Source organism: Eublepharis macularius, chromosome 1 (assembly GCF_028583425.1).
Source record: "Eublepharis macularius isolate TG4126 chromosome 1, MPM_Emac_v1.0, whole genome shotgun sequence".
Classification (NCBI taxonomy): Eukaryota; Metazoa; Chordata; class Lepidosauria; order Squamata; family Eublepharidae; genus Eublepharis; species Eublepharis macularius.
Window position 1 is genome coordinate 171915360 of NC_072790.1, and position 20139 is coordinate 171935498.

The window sequence follows — 20139 nt, forward strand, 5'->3', positions numbered from 1 at the left end:
GCAAACTGCGGCCCCCGGCCTAAGTGGCTGTTGCCACTGGCCAGGAGGGCCGGATTATCAAGGCTGTTTCAAAACTTCGTCTAGAACAAATAGGATCTCTTTCTTCACTATCTCTTGGTATGCCATCTACTAGATTTGGACATTCTAGTTATTGTATACTATTTAAAATTCTCCACAGGTATCAGAGTAACACAGCAGCCGATGTCCTGAACACCATAACAAATATTCAGCCAAAAGAAAGTGGAGGTGGAGTAGGAGAAACCCGAGAAGCCATTGTCTATCGATTAGCTGAAGATATGCTTGAAAAACTACCTCCTGATTATATACCCCATGAGGTAACTGTTTTAAATGTCTTATCAGTGTTTTCCTAAAATTGCAAAAATGAAAATATTTACTCATTGTAGCAGATCCATGGGACAGTTGTGGGTTTGGGTTGGTCTGGAAGTTGTACTTGGCGCACTTTGAAAAATAATGAATTGCTAGAAATGGCATTCAGTTATGCATGTTATCAGTGGATGTAATAAAAATCTTAAAGGCTGTGGATAGTTTAAAGGGGAAGCTGTCTGGGGTCAGCAGCCCAGCCCCCGGACTTACCTGGAGAGAAGGACGGGAGAATCCCAGGCGTCAACCGCCCAGCTGCCTTGACAGGCAGTGGCCCAGGGTGGAACAGGTGCAGCACCCTAGCAGTCGAGTCAGAGGGCCCAGAGGCTCCAGCGAAGGCAGCTCAGCCAGCAGCAAAGGCAGGAGGGGAAGAGCCAGAGGGGAAAGCTAGCCAGGAAAGGGCAGCCATGCCTAGCAGCAATGGGCAGAGGCTGACCAGGGCAGCACCTCAGGAGCAAGGCCAGGGAAGCCTCAGCTGGGGCTCATTCGCAGTTAACCACACCCTGCCAGAAAGGCGAGGAAGCCTAGGAGGGATTAGTAATGGGAGGGAAACACCTGAGGGCAGGCACAGCTAGGCCACGTCAGGAGAGGGAAAGAGCCTGGAAGAAGGGTGGGGCAGAGAGAGGAAGCCCTATAAAGGATAGCTCGGAAGAGCACTGGGGTGGTGGGTTTGAGTAGGAGTAATGGCGTGGAGTTACAGCAGAGCGGAGCGGAGCGAGAGCGGAGCGAGAGCGGGAGCGGAGGCAAGGAGGAGAGTGGATGGAGGAGTAGAGGGCAGAGATCAAAGGGGGTGAGTGGCGTAGGTTGAGCAGACCAGCGAGTGGACTGAGAGAGAGTCTAGGTGAGGTATACCACCCCTCCTTCCACAGAGCAGGGTCTTGCAGCATCCCTGCCCCCCCCCCCCGACATCAGGAACGGACCGCCCAGGTCTCTGCCCAGCAGCGGCAGCAGCGAGCCCTGACAGAAGCTACAAACAAGAAGGTGTAGTGGAGGAAAACTTCTCAGAGCTCTTCAAAACCAAAACTCTCATATTTCATGGTGAAATAACAGCCTTTAAATAAGAATGGGCATTTTCTCAGTTGATTCAAGTCCATTCTACGAAAATCTAGAAAGATGGGGCACATCTTTGTTCTCTATTCACAACTCCTTCCTTTTCTGATCTGAAGTTTTGGCTTAGGGTTTCCCCCCCGAAATAGAGGCAGCCAGTCAGGAAACACATAGGTGGGATCATGGCATTTTACAGCCAGTCAGATTTAGCTACCTGATGACATTATGAAGCCAAATCAAAATGAGGGCAGTGTTTCCTGCCTACACTCTGAGTGGGAAATCATCTTTGCTGGTTTTCATAGTGCCATTACAATAAGTTACTGAAATTAAGGAATACCATTAGCAAGAAGTGAAATTTTTGCAAAGCGAGCCCCCATTTCAGCTCATGCCTAAATATTCTGCTACAGGGAAGCCTCTGGTGTTGCATAAAAAGAGTATTATAATTAGAGATGGGCACAATCAGCATTATGATTTGAAAAAAAACCCCGATAATGGCGTTCGCGCCATCGGGACTCAGCTAATCGGTGCTGTCTATGGCAACCGATCCAGCGGTCGGAGGTTTGCTTGTTCAGGGCTTGATCGGATCGATCGGTTTCTATTTGGGATTGCAGACACTCAGGTGCCAGTAATCAATTCCCGGGGCAACGGAGCCAGGGGAATGCCTGAGCTGTGTTTGCCCTCCTTCTGTCGCCCTGGAAACGCGAATGGAAGCCCAGCTTTCCTTGATCAGCAGGGCTTCCTTCCAACCACGGAGCAGCCAGCAACGCATTACCATTTGGGAGAAGAGAGGGGAGGGAGGGGGAAGGGGGTGTTCTGTAGCCACCACGGGCACTCCAAATGTTTTTTGCTTTTTTAAAAAACGGGGCTTTGTAGGAGGAATGGCTGTTTTTCTGTCTGTCACTCTCTGTTTTTAACATGCTTTTAAAACACTGTATTTTGTGGGAAAACCTCATTCACGGCTCTGTGTGTGTGTTTAAAAGGGAGTGGGTAAAAGCTGGATCCAGATGCTTTTAAACAGATCCTCATGAATTCATATGATTTTTATATTGAAACAAAATAAAACAAAAAGGCTGTCATATTATAGATCATGTCCTAGTCTACAGACAGCAACAAAACAATCATGCATCCACTAATCCGTGGCGCTGCCACGGCACAAAAACATGCTAAAAAAGCACAGATCCGCATGGATCCTCTTGATTTTTAAGTGGGGCCACCCAAAATCCACCACACAATCACAGACCATGTCTGTTGCCACAAATGGGACCGAAAAATTCAGCCATCCACTACTTTGTGGAACCGCCACGGCACAAAAATATGGTTCAAAAGCACGGATCCGCATGGATCCTCTAGGTTTTTACATGGGGCCACCCAAAATCCACCATACAATCCCAGATCATGTCCATTGCCACAAATGGGACCAAAAAAATCAGTTATCCACAGCTTCATGGCACTCCCACGGTGCAAAAACATGGTCTAAAAGCATGGATCCTCATGGATCCTTGTGATTTTTACATGGGGCCACCCAAAATCCACCATACAAAACCAGATCATGTCCATAACCACAAATGGGACCAAAAAAATCATTCATCCACAGCTTTGTGGCAGCAGCACGGCGCAAAAACATGGTTCAAAAGCAGGGATCCTCATGGATCCTCTTGATTTTTACATGAGGCCACCCAAAATCCACCATACAATCCCAGATCATGTCCATTGCCACAAATGGGACCAAAAAAATCATTCATCCACTGCTCTGTGGCAGCGCCACGGCGCAAAAACATGGTTCAAAAACACGGATCCTCATGGATCCTCTTGATTTTTACATGGGGCCACCCAAAATCCAGCATACTGTCCCAGATCATGTCCAATGCCACAAACAGGACCAAAAGATCTAAAATATGACAGCCTTTTTGTTTTGTTTCAATGTAAAAATCATGAATTCATGAGGATCCATGTCTCAGATTCATGTTTTTTCACCTTGGCAGCGCCAAATATTTTTGGATCTGTGTTTTTTATATTTCAGTCTGTGGACCTGGCTGTGATATGTGATTTGATGTTTCATTTGTGTTTTTCCTATTTAAAAAAACAAAGGATCTGCGAGGATCCGTGTGGATCCTGGTTTTACTTTCTTCCTGTTTAAAATATGCTTTTGGAAGACTGGCTGCTTGCTTTTAAAATCGGGTGTGGAGGAATGGAGGATTCTATCCCTGCTTTTTTAAAAAAGCTGGCTGAAACATGTTGATGGGGTGTCTCTCTGTCTTTATTTGGAGAGGCAGAGACAGGTTAAAAACTCTGCCCGCCCTGCTCTAAGTGCATGTGTGTGTGTGAAAACATCCCCTCCCTGAGGGGAGGCAGCTTGTCGTCGGGTTAAAAACTCCCCCCCCTCTGCTCTAAGTGTGTGTGTGGAGGGCGCCCCTCCGCTTTGGCCTCCCCAATCCCCAATCGGAAACGGGACTTGTTCGGTGTGGATTGGTGATCTGGGGTCATCGCCAGTGAGGATCCACAAACAGCTTGATCAGTATTTTTTTGGGATCGTGCCCACCTCTAATTATAATGTTAGAATAGGAATTTGGCTGGATGTATATCTAATGGCTGTACCTTAAGGAAAAATTATTAGCTAATCAATTTCCAATGAGAATTGTTCCCCTTGATGCCATATATTACATCAAAGGTCATGTGTATCCCTAGATTATAGTAACTTCAGACAATTGTACATATTAGTGAATAATTCTCTTTTTATAGTCAAGATGCTGCAAATGTTTGGCATATGTGCTGCCAATAAAAAATTCAATGGCTTCTTCCAGGGCAATGAAAAACAATGAAAAGGAAAAAAAAACAAATTATAAGACTCTCCCAAAAGCAATATGAAAGAATAAAAGTGATATCAAAGTTGTATTTTGTTCTTCCTGAAAAAATCTGTGCAGGATTTATTAAACAAAGCACATAGCTGCAGAATTTATTTCTTAAAATTTAATAGGAGTATGCATTGACCAAATGAACAGATTACAAATCTTTAAGTAAAACACAAGAACACAATAATTGCATTTTCTTCCCACTAACTAGCTAGTCATTCCCTTATATATCTGTCCATAGATGACCATAAAATCTACTGATTGAGAATGCAATCTGAATGGTCTTTCTGAGTACTCCCCATTGAAATAAATGGAGGCTGTGCAGGAGAAATGCTTTGTGGACGGCTTGTGGAATTGCTTTTTTGCTTAAAATCAGAGTCTTTTGATTCTCAGATTGTAGTAAAACATCATATAATTTTAGTGACTTGTTTCTGGACTTAATTGCTAACTTACTTCACAATAATTCCCATCTTTACTCATATGATTTCCCACCCAATACATGTAACATAGTCTGACATACAGAAATCTCCATCTTGATTTTTGAAATATACTCCCCCCAGAGACTTAGTATCACCACTTCCTCATGTTCTGCCCCCAGGTGCCCTCCCTTATTGCTTGACTTTCACCCTCAAAGAATAAGCCTGATTATTTCACTTCTGTCAGCATCTGATTGCTGGGTATTGTCTACGGCACTACAGCCCATCTTTCTAGTGAATGGGCTGGCTATGATTGGCAGAATCATAGGACACGGAGATATGGTGAGGCTCAGTGTTCTTCTAACCTGCGTCCCAGCCTGAGGTTTGTTGGGTGTGGAGCTAGGAAATATACCCCCCTTTGACACTGATGTTGTGTAAAGCCAGGTCCATAAATAATAAGACCAGAACATTACATGATTATTTTGTGGCAAATGATATGGACCTGGTATGCGTGACCGAGACCTGGGTGAGGGAGAACGAGACAGTTGCTCTGAATGAACTGGCCCCGCCTGGATTCTCAGCCCTTCATCAGTCCCAAATGGGAGGCCGGGGGGGGGTGGCGATTCTTGTCCAAGAGTCTTTCTCCTTCAGGCCGCTCCCCATCCCGGTGATCCCCGGCATTGATTGTGTAGGCCTGGTGTGGGGTGCCGAGGAGAGTTTAGCCATCTGTGTGGTGTACCAGCCCCCTAGCGCACCAGCAGATGCCTTGCCACGTCTGCTAGAGGTGGCGGCTGAATGGGCCTTGGAGCACTCAAAACTATTGGTGTCGGGTGATTTCAATGTGCTGATGCCACCACCTCTAGTCAGGTTGTGGACCTGGTGTCCTCCATGGCCACACTTGGACTCTCCCAGATTGTTTTGGTTCCTACACATCAAGCAGGCCACACGCTGCATTTAATCTTTGGGATGGGGATGGATGTGGTACTGGAAACAACTGAGTTGGTGCCATGGCTGGACCACATGGTCCTGAAGGCTTGGCTGTATATCTCAACCCCCCCCCCCCCCATGCAAGGGCGGTGAGCTTATTTATGCTTGCCCGTGGAGATGTATGGATCCAATTGGCTTCCAGAATGCTCTGCGGGATCCGATGCTCCCTGGCAGTTAGTTGGATGAGCTGGTGGAAGATTGGCAAGTCCATCTTTCCAAAGCCATTGATAAAATTGCTCCCCATCTCCCTCTCCACCCCCGTACCAAACTAGCTCCCTGGTATACAGAGGAGCTACGATGGAAAAAGCAGGAACTGAGACGGCTAGAGCGAGTATGGTGGCGAACTCACAATGAAGAAGCAAGAACATCCTATAGAATGTTTATGAAAGCCTATGAGAAGGCAGTGAAGGCTGCAAAGAAAAAGTTTTATGCAGCCACCATTGTATCAGCTAGCTCACACCCAGCAAAACTGTTTAATGTGGTTTGGTCTTTGGTCTCCTTGTCAGGAGGGGGCCGCCAAATTTAAAATCGGATATTGGCTGTGAGGCTTTTGGGAGCTTTTTTGCTGATAAAATCTTGTCTCTCTGCCGTGATCTCCCAGCCACAGTTGATACAATGTGCGAACTGGAGGCCCCTTGGCCGCCTTCTGGGATAATATTTGATCATTTCAGCCCACTCTCTGGGGATAAGATTGACAGGATCCTGCAAGCAGTTGGCCTACCACATGCTCCTTGGACCCATGCCTTTCATGGCTGGTGAAGGCCAACATAGATGGGCTACAGGGTGCCCTGGAGGCCATTGTCAACATGTCTCTGAGCTCCGGGATTTTTCCTGAAGCGTTGAAGGAAGCTGTGGTTAGGCTTCTCTTGAAAAAACCATCTTTGGACCCTGCCGACCTGGCCAGTTACCGCCCAGTTTTGAACCTCCCGTTCCTGGGTAAGGTGATTGAGTGGGCGGTGGTAGAGCAGCTGCAGGTCTTCCTGAATGATTCCTCATTCCTAGATCCCTTCCAATCCGGCTTCCGTCTGGGACATGGGACGGAGACTTTACTGGTCACCCTGATGGTCGATCTCCGTAGACAGCTGGATCAAGGCGAGTCGGCACTGCTGATACTGTTAGATCTATCAGCAGCATTCGATATGGTTAATCATGACCTGTTGACCCACTGCCTTGCTGATGTGGGGATATGAGGGACAACCTTGCAGTGGTTTATCTCTTTTCTCCACGGTCGGGGCAGAGGGTGGCACTGGGGGAGAAGTTGTCGTCCCGCCATCCGCTGGTGTGTGGTGTCCCTCAAGGGGCAATACTTTCCCCCTTTGTCGGAGACCCGCGTCGGCTGGGTGCATTACCCACTGATGATCATTCCTCCTCCTCCGAGGAGCTGGAAGAACCCTCAGGAGACCCACCCGCAGCCTCTGAAGAGCCATCTGGCAACCAGCAACCCAGCCTCTCAGTGCAACCCAATCCCTCAGTGCAACCCTGCCCCTCAGCACAAGAGGAGGGGGCGCGCAGGGAGGAGGAGCAACTGGTGCCTTGGAGAACCAAACCTTGCGAGCCGGTGGCGAGGCAGAAGGCTCAGGCAAAAGAGGCGGTTTGGGAACGACGGAAGAGTGCGTGCCTGCAAGCGCAGCGATGGGCGGAGCTGAACGCTGAGGACGAGGCTGGGCAGTCAAGTGAAGGAGAAACACCTGAGCCTAGTCCTCTTATGCTGTGCTGAACTTATAATGGAGATGCTGGGCAGAGCCCAGCGTGGGAGCAACGTTGTTCACCACTCTTAGCACACAGCAGCTCGGCTCCTGGAAGCTACGCCTCCGCCTTGTACCCTGCCCTCGTTCAGATAGATCTCCTGTGTCCTGACCTTGGCTTTGTCCTTGACCACCCCTCGCTTCTCTGTGTATTGGACTGACGACTCGGCTTGCAGACCTCAGCCCGGTTCTCTGACTCTCCACTGCTCGCTCCCCTAACGGACGGACTTCCTGGCTCTTGGCCCCAGTGTGCTTTGGACCCTCTATCTCCCTCTCTTGCTCAGCCCAGCGCCTGAGCCGGACCCCAGCCCTGACCATGACATCCTTGCTATTTAACATATATATGCACCCCCTTGCCCAGCTGGTATGGAGTTTTGGACTTGGGTGCCATCAATATGCAGATGATACCCAACTGTATCTGATGATGGACAGCTGGCCTGACTCTGCCCCATATGTCTTGGAATGTGCCTTCGAAGCTGTGACTGGATGGTTGAAGCAGAGCTGGCTGAGATTGAATCCCATGAAGATGGAGGTCCTGCATGTGGGTCTGGGGTCCATGGGTGTGGGACTCCGGCTCCCTGCTCTCGATGGAGCACCGCTTACCCCGGTGTCGAGAGTTAGGAGCCTGGGGGTGGTCCTGGATGCTTCCCTGTCTATGGAGGCACAGGTCGCAGTGGTTGTTCAATCCTCATTTTTCTACCTAAGACAGGCTCGGCAACTTGGCCCTTATTTGTCAACCCATGACCTTATGACAGTGATCCAGGCAATGGTCACCTCCAGATTAGACTACTGTAACTCGCTCTACGTGGGGCTTCCCTTGGGCTTGATCCGGAAACTGCAGCTGGTTCAGAATTCAGCTGCACAAGTGATTGCCAGAGCTCCAGTCATGGCACATATAACACCCATCCTCCATCAACTGCACTGGTTACCAATTAAGTACCGAGTCCGGTTCAAGGTTTTGGTGTTGACCTATAAAGCCCTATGTGGACTGGGTCCAGCATACCTTCGGGACTGCCTCTCCCCATATGTTCCCCAGAGGTCGCTTCGATCAGCTAATAAACAGTTGCTGATGGTCCCTGGCCCCAGGGAGGTCCATCTGGCCTCTACCAGAGCCAGGGCCTTTTCAGTCCTGGCTCCAACCTGGTGGAACTGTCTGTCTGAGGAGACTAGGGCCCAGTGGGATTTGTTATCTTTCTGTGGGGCCTGCAAGACGGAGATGTTCTGTCAGGCATTTGGTGGGGGTTAGGGTGTCCTCTTGCCAGCCATACCACTGAAGACCGTCCACCACCCATGCAGGAGCTCATAAAGTGTGACAGATACTTATATCCGCCATCTGAAAAATTTTATTGCACGTGGATAATGTTTTTAAATGTTTATTTATAATGTTTTTATTGTTTTAAACTGTATGTTATAAATTGTATGTTGTTACACTGCCCTGAGCCCGTCCGATGGGGAGGGTGGCCTAGAAATGCAATCAATCAATCAATCAATCAATCAATCAATCAATCAATCAATCAATCAATCAATATAATTTTTATTTGTCTAGATTAGATTTATTTTTACCATAATATTTTATAAATCTTATTTTTGGTTCTATTATATGTTTGTTTTTAATTGCTATGATCTGCCTTTAGGATGATGCAGGATTTTTAAAACAGAGAACAGTTGGAGCAATATCAATTACCTCAATCGCAGTTTGAGGTTATTGCTGAGGGAGGATGGCTTTGAATGTTACAGAAAGAATTGACAACTGAATGTGCAAGTGACTAGTGTCTTGTGCACTTCCAGTATAACATCCAGTAGTGAGATCCATGAGTTTGCTGTGTTTGAATCACATGCGGTGGAGTGGCAAGAGAGTGATAATACCTCAGAGGTAGAAAAACATGCAGAAGTTCCCAGATCCAGATACTGTAGTCTATAGTTAAAACAAATAGAAGGGCTTTGAAAGGTCCCAGCCAGACAAAGTAGACACAATTGGGCTGGCTAAACCAGTGGCCTGATTCCATATAGTACAGATGAGTTTGCATGCATTTCCCTTGCAGACATTAATTTGCAAGTGTAAAAAAGCAGATGTGCAAATAACTCATGCTTGCTGTAATTTCTGAGTGGTAACAGTGTTGATCCAGCTGGAGGCAGTGGTTTCAGTTGAGACTAGACATTTCTGGGGGGCTCAAGGAGTGAAATTTTCCCTCTTTATCCCTCTCACAGCAGCCTTGAAATGCCCCCCCCCATTCTTGCGTGAGAAGTGAGCTCTAACTCATGAAAGCTCATGCTGACATATTGTTGGTCTTTAAAATGCCACTGGACTTCTGTTTTATTTTGTTCATATTAAAGCCATGTGTAAAGCCACAGGGACTGGCAAAGCCTATATTGCACTCAGATTAGAGTAAGATGACTTGCTAGCAATAAAATACTTTGATAGGCCTTTGAATTGAATTTTGCCTTAATCATAAATAGGAAGTCTGTTATTTTTCCAGGTACAAAATGTAAGTATTTTGCTAGTATGATTCCAGATGCCTTATTGACCAACTTGCTTTCTTGTTTCTTATATTTAGGTTAAAGCTCGCTTAATTAAAATGGGACACCTCAATTCCATGAATATTTTTCTTCGCCAAGAAATTGACCGAATGCAAAAAGTTATTACAATAGTTCGGAACAGTCTGAGTGATCTTAAATTAGCTATTGAAGGAACTATTATTATGAGTGAGGTAACCAAGCACTTTATTGTTATGTACAACTACTCATTCATTTTATTTTTTTAAAACATGGTTCAGTTTTTAAAACTTTGCTCTAAAAGGAACTAGTTTTAGTTATTCTGTTCTTTTTTCACTGATGAAACCAGATTTCCCTAAGTTACATTATTTATGGAGTGTGCAAAGCCAAACTCTGCCCCTCTTGCACCTTACTTTACTGGGCTCCACTTCTTTCAGCATTTTTTCTTGAAGCTGGGCTTCCTACTGGTATTGGAGCTGTGCTGGAAGAAAAATGCTGAGAACACCAGAATGCAGAGAAGTAAGGTACAGAAAGGGAGCAGGATTTACAGGACAATCCTAAACAGAATTATAATCTTCTAAGGCATGACTCTGCTTAGACGTGCACTGTTGGTCCTTTCATGCTCCATTATTGTTTGAACATAGCTTCATCCTGGAGTTAAGAGCTGAACTACAAGTTATATGAGTTTATGCAAGTGTTCTTACATACACATGTTTTTCCATTAGTGTTCTGCGCAGTCACTCACACAGTCACACCTCTCAATCCCATGGACAAATGGGCTTGAGTTTTATCCCAGTTCCTCTGAGACCCATTTTGCACTTCATCTTTGTGCATGTGCTTGCTAGCTCCACTGCCTGGGCTCACTCCTCTGGGCACAGCCATGCTAAGGCCACTTCATTGATTAACTGGCTGAGCACCAGGGCTCATAGCTCCCCGCCTGCTCGTTCACTTGTTAGTTTTCCCTATAACAACCTGCAGCTGATAAAATGACAAAGGAAAACACACACAGGTTTATGAGGGAGGGAGGTATTTTTTCACACAACTAGAAGTTTGTGAACATTTGCAGCAATTATGGGTGGGGGTGGTATAAAAGAAACAGGGAAAAGAAGGCTGTAATACGTAATTCAAACGTGTTCATGTCTTCTAGAGAAGTGGTTTGTAAAATACTTTAGTGGGGATTGTTTAATGTTCTGAAAGGGGAAAGGGGAGAAATGCTTCTGTTGCCATGATTTCAACTGAGTAACTGAACTTTTACAAAAGATGTATTGTCGAAGGCTTTCACAGCCGGAGAACGATGGTTGTTGTGGGTTTTCCGGGCTGTATTGCCGTGGTCTTGGCATTGTAGTTCCTGACGTTTCGCCAGCAGCTGTGGCTGGCATCTTCAGAGGTGTAGCACCAAAAGAACTTGTGAAAAAAGAAAACGAGAAAAGAAAAAGAAAAAGAAAAAAATTGTGAAAAAGGAAGTTCATGTTTGAAAACAAAATGAAAGTGGTTCATGGCCACTATGCCTTTTATCAGAACAGGGGTGATAAACTAGTAAAGTGGTGATAAAACAAGTGAATCAGAGCAACTGCACCCTCCAAACAAGATTTACAAGAATGACACAAACCCCATGGGAGAAATGAGCAAGAGTACAGTAATATCTATAAGACTAACAAAATTTGTGGTAGGGTATGAGCTTTTGCGAGTCACAGCTCAATTCTTCAGATACAGCTATCTGTTAGTCTTATAGGTCCTACTGGACTCTTGTTCTTTTCTACTGCTACAGACAGACAAACATGGCTACTCATCTTGATCTATTGCCATGGGAGAGAGAACAGAAACTCAACAAAACTGATGCTCTGTGCTAGCAACTCTATAGTAGCGGGCCCAAAAACTTGCAAAAACAACCAGACACCCAGGGTTCATCTTCGTTCTTCTGTGCCGCCCTGCCAATGGACACAACCAGACACACAGTTATTTCTTTTATGAGTTCTGTATGGAGCCAACCCGTGCGCTGCACATACACACATCCCCTTGGGGATTGGCTTCTAGTAATTTGCTCAGTGTCCAAAAAGCTGTAGAATCCTTGGATCATCTCAGTGTGGGAGGCCGCCTGGGTCAAAGTCACATTGCACCCTCAGACAGTCTCATACTGGCCCTTGGAATACACTCTCTAAATCCAAATCGACCAAGGTTTATTGGATTCCACAAGGCCCCAAATTATTACTTCTAAATTCCATTTCTCAAACTTCCATTCTCTGGCCTACTCTTATCAGTGAGCTTGCTTGTATTGATTCAATTTTTTCTTGTATCTATCTGACTGCTTTATGCTATGTTTTAGTTTCTTGAATGTCTTGATTATTTTCTTGAGTTTTTTGATTTATTTCTTTTAATCCAGACAGTAATTCAGTTCTTATCTTCTGAAAGTCTTCCCTTATTCCTGTAGAAAATCCTTGAGTAGTCTGGTCCATTTGTTTTAGTTGGGTTAATAATTCTTTGTTTTCCTGCTCTGTTTCTTGGATCTCCTCATCAGTTTACTGCTTCTGAGTTAAAGTGTTCTTATACTCTTGCTTTAAGTCTGTGAACAAAGTTTTAAATTGTCTTAAAAGAGAGATATTTTTGAGATACTGTATTTATGACACCTTTTGAAATTTTAACCGACCTTTCTCATCGTTGCAGTCATTTTCTTCAAATTGACTTATCTTCTTCACCTGAATACCTCAGAAGGTCTCACCTTAAAATTAATAAGATTAGTAAGAAAAGAAGAAAATTCAGTTCATTCTTCAAGCCAATGAGTGGTGATTATGTAGCTGTAATAATTCAATAGTTCAATTTACTCTTGGCCAATGGGTGGCAGTATAGTTCAATATAATCCAGTCTGTAATATTGCTGAGAATTCTTCTGTTCAAGGTTTCGGACATTTTAATTAAAAAGAATGGAGACATTAAAAAGAAAAAAATGTATTTCCAACAGCAATCCAGCAGTTATATATTCCTGGTTTATTATAGTTCAGCATTAGAAAAGGATTTAATATAATGTAATCCAAAACCAGCAAGTTAGTTCAGAGTGTAAGGCAATTTATAGTCAGTTGTGCAGTTTCCTTTCGGCAGCAAAATATAAAAGGAAAAAGCAGACAATGTCCATAATGTTGGCACTGATACAAGGTGTGTTTATAGTTTCCTCTTTAACAATCTAGTCCAAATTATGTTTTGGAGTTCAGAGTCTAAATAAGCTGTAAATAATTGTGTTTGACTTCTTCAAAAAGCTATGGATTTTGCTAGCTGTCTTCATTCGGAGAAATAAAATAAGATAGAAAAATGTAGCTGATTTTTAGTTTCCTGTAGAAGAAAAGAAGAGGTAAAAACAGTTCTTGGTTGAATCCAGAGAAGAAAAAATAACGTAGTGAGATATTTACACAGAGGACTTACTTAGCTTTTCAGCCTGTCTTGGTGCTATTCTTGCTTTGATGTTGCCATGTTGGAGGACACAGAAGATCATTAAGCCCTTAATTAAAAGAGCTCAAAAATCTTCTAATATTCCCCTTAGCATGCGCAGCTTGTGCATCTTCTATCATTAGAGACGGGCTTTGGGTTTATTTTCACAACTCTTCCTGGCAATTAAGCCCAGAAAACAGAGCCAGCATATAAAGCACACAAATCTGTGTTCTATTCAGTCACCATCTTGAAACCCAGGGGGGAGAACGGAAACTCAACAAAACTGATGCTGTGTGCTAGCAACACACTCTAGTAGAGAGCCCAAACACTTGCAAACACAACCAGACACCCAGGGTTTCTCTACACAGTTACTTCTTTTACAAGTTCTGTACAGAGCCAACCCATGTGCTGCACATACACACATCACCTTGGGTATTGGCTTCTGTTAAAAAAAACCAACAGCATGCAAATAGGCTCAGAAAGCTGCCCTGGGGGAAGGAAAGCTCCTGATTTTCTCCCAAGCTTTTTCCCCATGAAAAAACACTGTGGAGGAGAGACATTTCTCCATTTCTATTGCTCCACAGAGATATTGTGTGGATATGCAGCAGAAGAAAAGGGGAAATTCTCCCACTCTGTGCTGTTTTTGCGTGGGGAAAAGACTTGGGAGAAAGGAAGGAGCTCTTTCTCCCCTGGCAGAAGCTTTCTGAGCACATTTGCACTCTTGTTTTTTAATAGAAGTCAGTCCACAATCTGATGTGTGTCTGCAGCTGTGCAGAGCACAGGTTGGCTCCATGGAGAACGCGTGAGGAACTCGTAAAAGAAGTAATGTGTAGAGAGACTGTCAGAGATCCCATGGAATTAACAGACAAATGCTCTGCTTGGGGGAAAGCCAGCATGTGCATGTTAGACCACACAAACTCTCGTAACTCTTCTTGTGTAGTTCCGCAATTAGAAGTAAGTGGGAAGACACTTGAATAAATGTACATAAATCTCCCCTTATGTGTCACTTCTTATTTGGTATCTAGTTTAGTTAACTAAAAAAAGTTTTGACTCTGTCTGTTTTGGCTCTGTCTGTCTCTCTGTCACTGATTGCTGTACAATTGTACTTATTCTTAAGAGGATTATGTGTACCTGGAGCGTATGTGCAAGTAAAATGTTTGCTTCTCTGCTTGCCCCAATCTGCAGGCATGCTGTATATTGACAGGAACAAGGGAGTCAAATATAACATTTGCTTCTCTCCTCCCTGAGTCTGCAGCACTGTCTGTGGCTACCAGGGTGAAACCAAGATATTGGCCTCTGTCTTTTCACTACAGTGGTGGTAACACTGCCTGTTGCTTGGGAAGGGAAATATAACATTTGGTTGTATCAACCCCTCCTTTATCTGTAGCATTTCTGTATGCCAAGGTGTGCAAGCATATCTGAGATAAGAAAAGAACAAGATTAAAACTTCAGAGAACAAAATAGCTCAAGGAACAAGGAGAAACTGTTTATACAGAGCAAAACCCTTCCTTAGCCACTGAACTATCAGTGTGATTGGACAGCTCTGAATGTTTACAAATATTATCGATTGTTGCTTTTTTTAAGTTTGGGTTAGGTTTAACAAATAAATGAGGCATTAATTTTTTGATTAGTTAATAACTAAATGTTAATTTTTGATTACTTAATAGCTAAATGTACATCTATAATGACTACTCATTTAAACTATAATGACTACTCATTTCAAGTCTAGTCACCTATTTTACATATTTTGATTTTCATTACTTCAGAACTTAAGAGATGCACTTGATAACATGTACGATGCTCGAATTCCTCAACTTTGGAAGCGTGTGTCTTGGGATTCATCCACACTTGGATTCTGGTTTACAGAACTACTGGAGAGAAACAACCAGTTTCGTATCTGGATTTTTGAAGGGAGGCCACATGTATTTTGGATGACTGGATTTTTTAATCCCCAAGGTCAGTGTTAGGAGGGTCATATATACTATACATGGTTCTATATTTAACTATAATTTGATTTATTCAACTACTAAATTTACTGTATATGATTTTATAGTGAATGGGAGGGTGGGATCATACAGAGGGGCAATTCAAAGACATTTAGAAGCTTTTTTCCATTCAACAATGAGAGAATTTGCACTTGTCATATAATGTAAGAAAGTGATAATAACTGTTCATACTTTCCATCAAATTCATGTCAAAGGGCATTTCCATTTATTTCAATGTCTGATTATCTGAATAGGTATGTGTCCTTTAAGACATGTAAGTAAAAGAAATGCATGCAGTTCTTTCTAAATTACAAGTGGAAATGTCTGAATATATGAATTCACTATAATATTTAATTTTGGTTGTTGTGGGTTTTCCGGGCTGTGTTGCCGTGGTCTTGGAATATTTAATTTTGTTATAGAAAAAATATGATGCACACTGTGACAAGTAATTTGATTGGTTTCTTAGACAGATGAAAGTCAATGTGCATGCAATCCGGTCAAGAAACATTCAAAATGTTTTGTTGCACTACTTCAACAAATTTTGGCACATGTTAGCTAGATAGTATTTTATCAGGGACTTAAACCATTGCATTACAATGCAAGTGGCCTGTCCTGAACAAAAATTACAGAACAGTTCAGAATCAAATGCATTAAGCTTGTTTAGATGTGAACTCATATCCTGGCTATCTTTATATAATTGTACATCCTTTTTCAGCAGCCAGTTTCTACCCACCAATGGAACTCTCTGCATGTAAGGATAAACAAGGGGAATGGCATTTACTCTTAGGGAGAAGAACCCGGAAGAAAAGACCATGAAACATAATAAATCATCTGCCACTTTCAGTGGCTAAATGACCACTCTGTGGTGAATTGATGAGTGCTACCACCTAAATTCTAACAAAATCAATTTGCTTCAGGGAAAGAGAAAATAAAAGCTTGTGCTGAAGTATACTTTTTTCTATAAAGAATTGTTTATCATCTGTGGGATTAAGATGGAAAGCGCTGGGGCTGTCCAGATATAAAATACAATCCAGTCCAACAACAACCATAACTCTTTATCTCAAACATGACTTCCCTCATAACTTAGCCATCACGGTTGATTACTTCCCAGTTGATCAAATCCTTAATATTTGCTGCATGGCCATAGTTTTAATATGGATATAGCTAGTAATATGGATATGGCTAGTATTAATTCATAAATAAATAAATAGCAACAGCTAAGTCATCAGCCCTGCTTTCCTTATTTGTATCACTTCTCCTTATTTATTCCATAAGCTTCTATCATTTGTTTCCAGTAAACATACCTTGAATGCTTTAGTCACCAAGTGCTGCAGTTTGAAAGCAGACAACGGATGCAGCTGTATTATTTATTTACTTTATTTTTCATTGGCTTTGCAGGTTTTCTTACAGCTATGAGGCAAGAAGTGACTCGAGCGCACAAAGGGTGGGCTTTGGATACAGTCACAATTCATAATGAAGTGTTGAAACAAGTTAGAGAAGAAATCACAATGGCCCCTGCTGTACGTGTGAAATGTATATATGAGCATTGATTTGACAACAAACCACACTTTATGATAATTGCAGATTTAGGATTTTAATCCTAAGAAATAAGGAGACATTGTATTTGCTTTACTTGTAGGAAATGATAGTTGCTTGAATCCAGCAGCTCACAGAAGGAGCTAGTGGAGCAGATCTTTCCCTGCCTTCCCTTTCCCCAGCACCCTGTTGCTTGTCCTAAAAATCCTTTCTGGAGGTCAAGGGACCCTCATAAATAAACTCATACTGTTGATTTGTCCCTAGAGTTGTTATCAGGGGTGAGGGTGGGGGGGGGAAATTAAATTCCTTTTTCTGAAATATTCTTTTTTATATATAACTATGACCTGGATAACCCAGGCAAGCCCAATCTTGTCAGATCTTTGAAGCTAAGCATGGTTGGTTTTGGTTAGTAATTGAATGGAAGACCTCCAAGGAAGACCAGGGTTGCAGAGACAGGCAATGGCAAACAACCTCTGTCAGTCTCTTGCCATGAAAACCATACCAGGGCAGTTTCCACACATCTTACCTTTTGCCGGCACGTCGCAGAAGACAGCATCTTCGTTCGCGAAATCTCGCCAGGAAGATGCTGTTATCGTTCGAAATCGCGCATGAAGACGCTGTCTTCCGCGATGTGCCAGCAAAAGGTAAGATGTGTGGGAACGGCCTAGGGTCACCAGAAGTTAGTTATGACTTGATGGTCCTCTCCATCACCATTGGTTCTTTTCTTTTCCTCTCAAAGGAGGAATTCTCTTTGATTTCTCATTAAATTATCTTTGAGGTTTTTTTGTTTTTTCACCATGCAATAGCATAATTTCTGTTCATACCACACGATGGTGCTCTATGTGCCTTTTAAAACCTCAACCCCATGTTTCCAAACCTCAGAGAGGATTTTCAGGACAAGCAACAGGCTGATGAAGGGAGGAGGTAGGGAAGAAACTATGAACTCTTTCTGTTAATTTTTATGATGGATCCAACTCAATAATTTCCTCACACATCATTTATAGTAATTATGAAGTATGAAATAAATTAGTGGAGACCACAGTATTGTGCTCTGTTAGCTCTCTCTCTCTCTCATACACACACACACACACACACACACACGCACACTCCTGCTTCTCTCTACACATGTTCAGCTTACACATGATGAAATATTTGAAAAAGGCTATTGTCTTTTTTTCTTGTATTTGAATTTGAGTAAATGACATTTTTCATATTACATAATTTTTGGATTGCCAGTTGTCTAAAAGTTGGTGGAATTCCACACCAAAGTCAAGCTCCCAGCCATAAGCCCAAACATCATTTGTGCCTGGGTGAGAAAGGGGAGGGAAGCAAGATGATGCTGGGCGTTTCTGCCCAGCACTGGCTGTCTTCCCAGCCAAGTGACCTTAAAGTAACTTTGCCAGCTTATCCTCCCATGGGCTGAAGGGAAGGAAGGGATCATCGCACTTGAGGGCTTCAGGTTTCAATCTGGTCCATGACTCATGTTGAAAAGAAGGAAGTGGCACATACTCCAGGCATTTGAGAACTGTCTGCCATGGAAAACAATATACAGGTGTGGACTCCCAGCAATGACCATAAAAAGGAAAACCCCTTAAGGGGTTCTGGGGGATGGTGCAAAGCAGCCATCCTTGGAGTTGATGCATTGACCCCCCAGGAGGATGGTGATGGGGAAGAATGGCAGTTTCAGCAGCATCCACCCTAATACTGGCCCTCTCCCCTCAGTTATCCCAACAGGTTTGTTGGGAAAGTGCTGACAGCAGCTGGGCTGTCAATTGTGTCCTTTTGAGGTGCTGACAGCAGTTGGGCTGTCAACAGAGTTCATAGTCTCCAGCCATGGAACCTGAAATCGATACAGTTGTGGGGCCTGCTTCTCCCCAGCACAGTGTGTTTGAGTCATCTTTCCTTGCCACATGGCAAGTCTCCAATCCAGGCACAGTGCACTATTCTTTGTGTGTGTCATGACTGTGATACAATATATATCTATGTATGTGCAATGTATATCTATATTGAGGGGGAAAGAGAGGATGTGAATCATTTTGTCTCATTTTAGAGAACTCAGTATTCAAACATTTCTCATTCTCACTTTCTGCAATTTGATAAACTTTATAAATCAGGTTTCTTTACTATTTCAAACGTTGCTAATTATAACATGTAATATATTGAACATCCTAGTACAATCCTAAAGAGAGTTATATCATTCTAGGTCCATTGAAGTCAATAAGGTTAGAAGGGTGCAACCATGCTTAGGAGTGCTATGCAAGTTACCTGGTCATGTCATAATTTTTAAAAAGAAGATACTTTTCTATGCATTAATAAACATGCATTTTTCCCTTTCAGGAAGGAGTGTATATTTATGGATTATACTTGGACGGAGCTGGGTGGGATAGAAGAAATAATAAACTCACTGAATCTACAGCAAAGATTCTTTTCACACTGCTCCCAGTTGTGCATATATTTGCAATTAATACAACTGGCCCGAGAGATCCCAAACTCTATGTTTGCCCTATTTACAAAAAGCCAAGAAGAACTGATTTGACCTACATCACTGCAATCTATCTAAGGACAACGGTATCTCCAGATCACTGGATCCTGAGAGGAGTGGCTCTCTTGTGTGATATCAAATAAATCCTCATCCTTAGACTACTAAAAATTTTGAAATATGACATATTGGTCAAAAAAGATATGTTTAACTTTTGTTTCCTTCTGTTGGTTGGCTGTTCTTTTCCCCCTTGCAATTGCTGTATCAATTCTGCCTTCTACATTGATGCTTTGATAGCCTGCCTTTTGTCAGCTCTATTAAATACTTCTGTTTAAATGCAAAATTAACTTCTGATTTTAGATCTGTTTTCCTCTTTTTACACTTGGGACCAATTTCAGTTAGGACCTATAAATTTAAGTCACTAACCAGTTGTGCTGGAGTACTTAGATTTAATGGACAAGTCATTGGGACTAAATTAGCTTAAGTCCAGGTACTCAGTTTTAACTGGTTTGTGAATCAAGCTGCCTGTCAAAAATAGTAGAACAGATATAAATCTTGAAAGCAGTTCAAAACTGTGAATTACAAATCTGCATTTTTTTCTTCTTAAAGCCCCTAGTTCTTGAGCCAGTTCAGCCCATTCTAGCCAATGAAATTAGATCAATTCAAGAGAAAACTGGTTTAAATGTTGTGAATCACAGGCAATATAAGCAGGACAACAGTTCCTGCTGGAACCTGTTTTACTGAAAAGTTACCTGTTCAAAGTTTCATGCTCAGAAGCTCTTTCAGGGAAAAAAAATTCAGATGA

At 43.0% G+C, this 20139-nt stretch overlaps 1 protein-coding gene across 1 annotated transcript in view; it reads left to right on the forward strand.

Annotated features, from left to right (window-relative positions):
• Positions 1-19480, forward strand: part of DNAH8 (dynein axonemal heavy chain 8) — a 406563-nt gene extending 387083 nt beyond the window's left edge. Inside the window, exons 85-89 of the mRNA XM_054978191.1 lie at positions 179-335; positions 9981-10133; positions 15101-15290; positions 16718-16839; positions 19193-19480. Coding sequence (XP_054834166.1) covers positions 179-335; positions 9981-10133; positions 15101-15290; positions 16718-16839; positions 19193-19480 — 910 coding nt within the window. The remainder of the gene's footprint in view (positions 1-178; positions 336-9980; positions 10134-15100; positions 15291-16717; positions 16840-19192) is intronic.
• Positions 19481-20139: the final 659 nt, after the last annotated feature.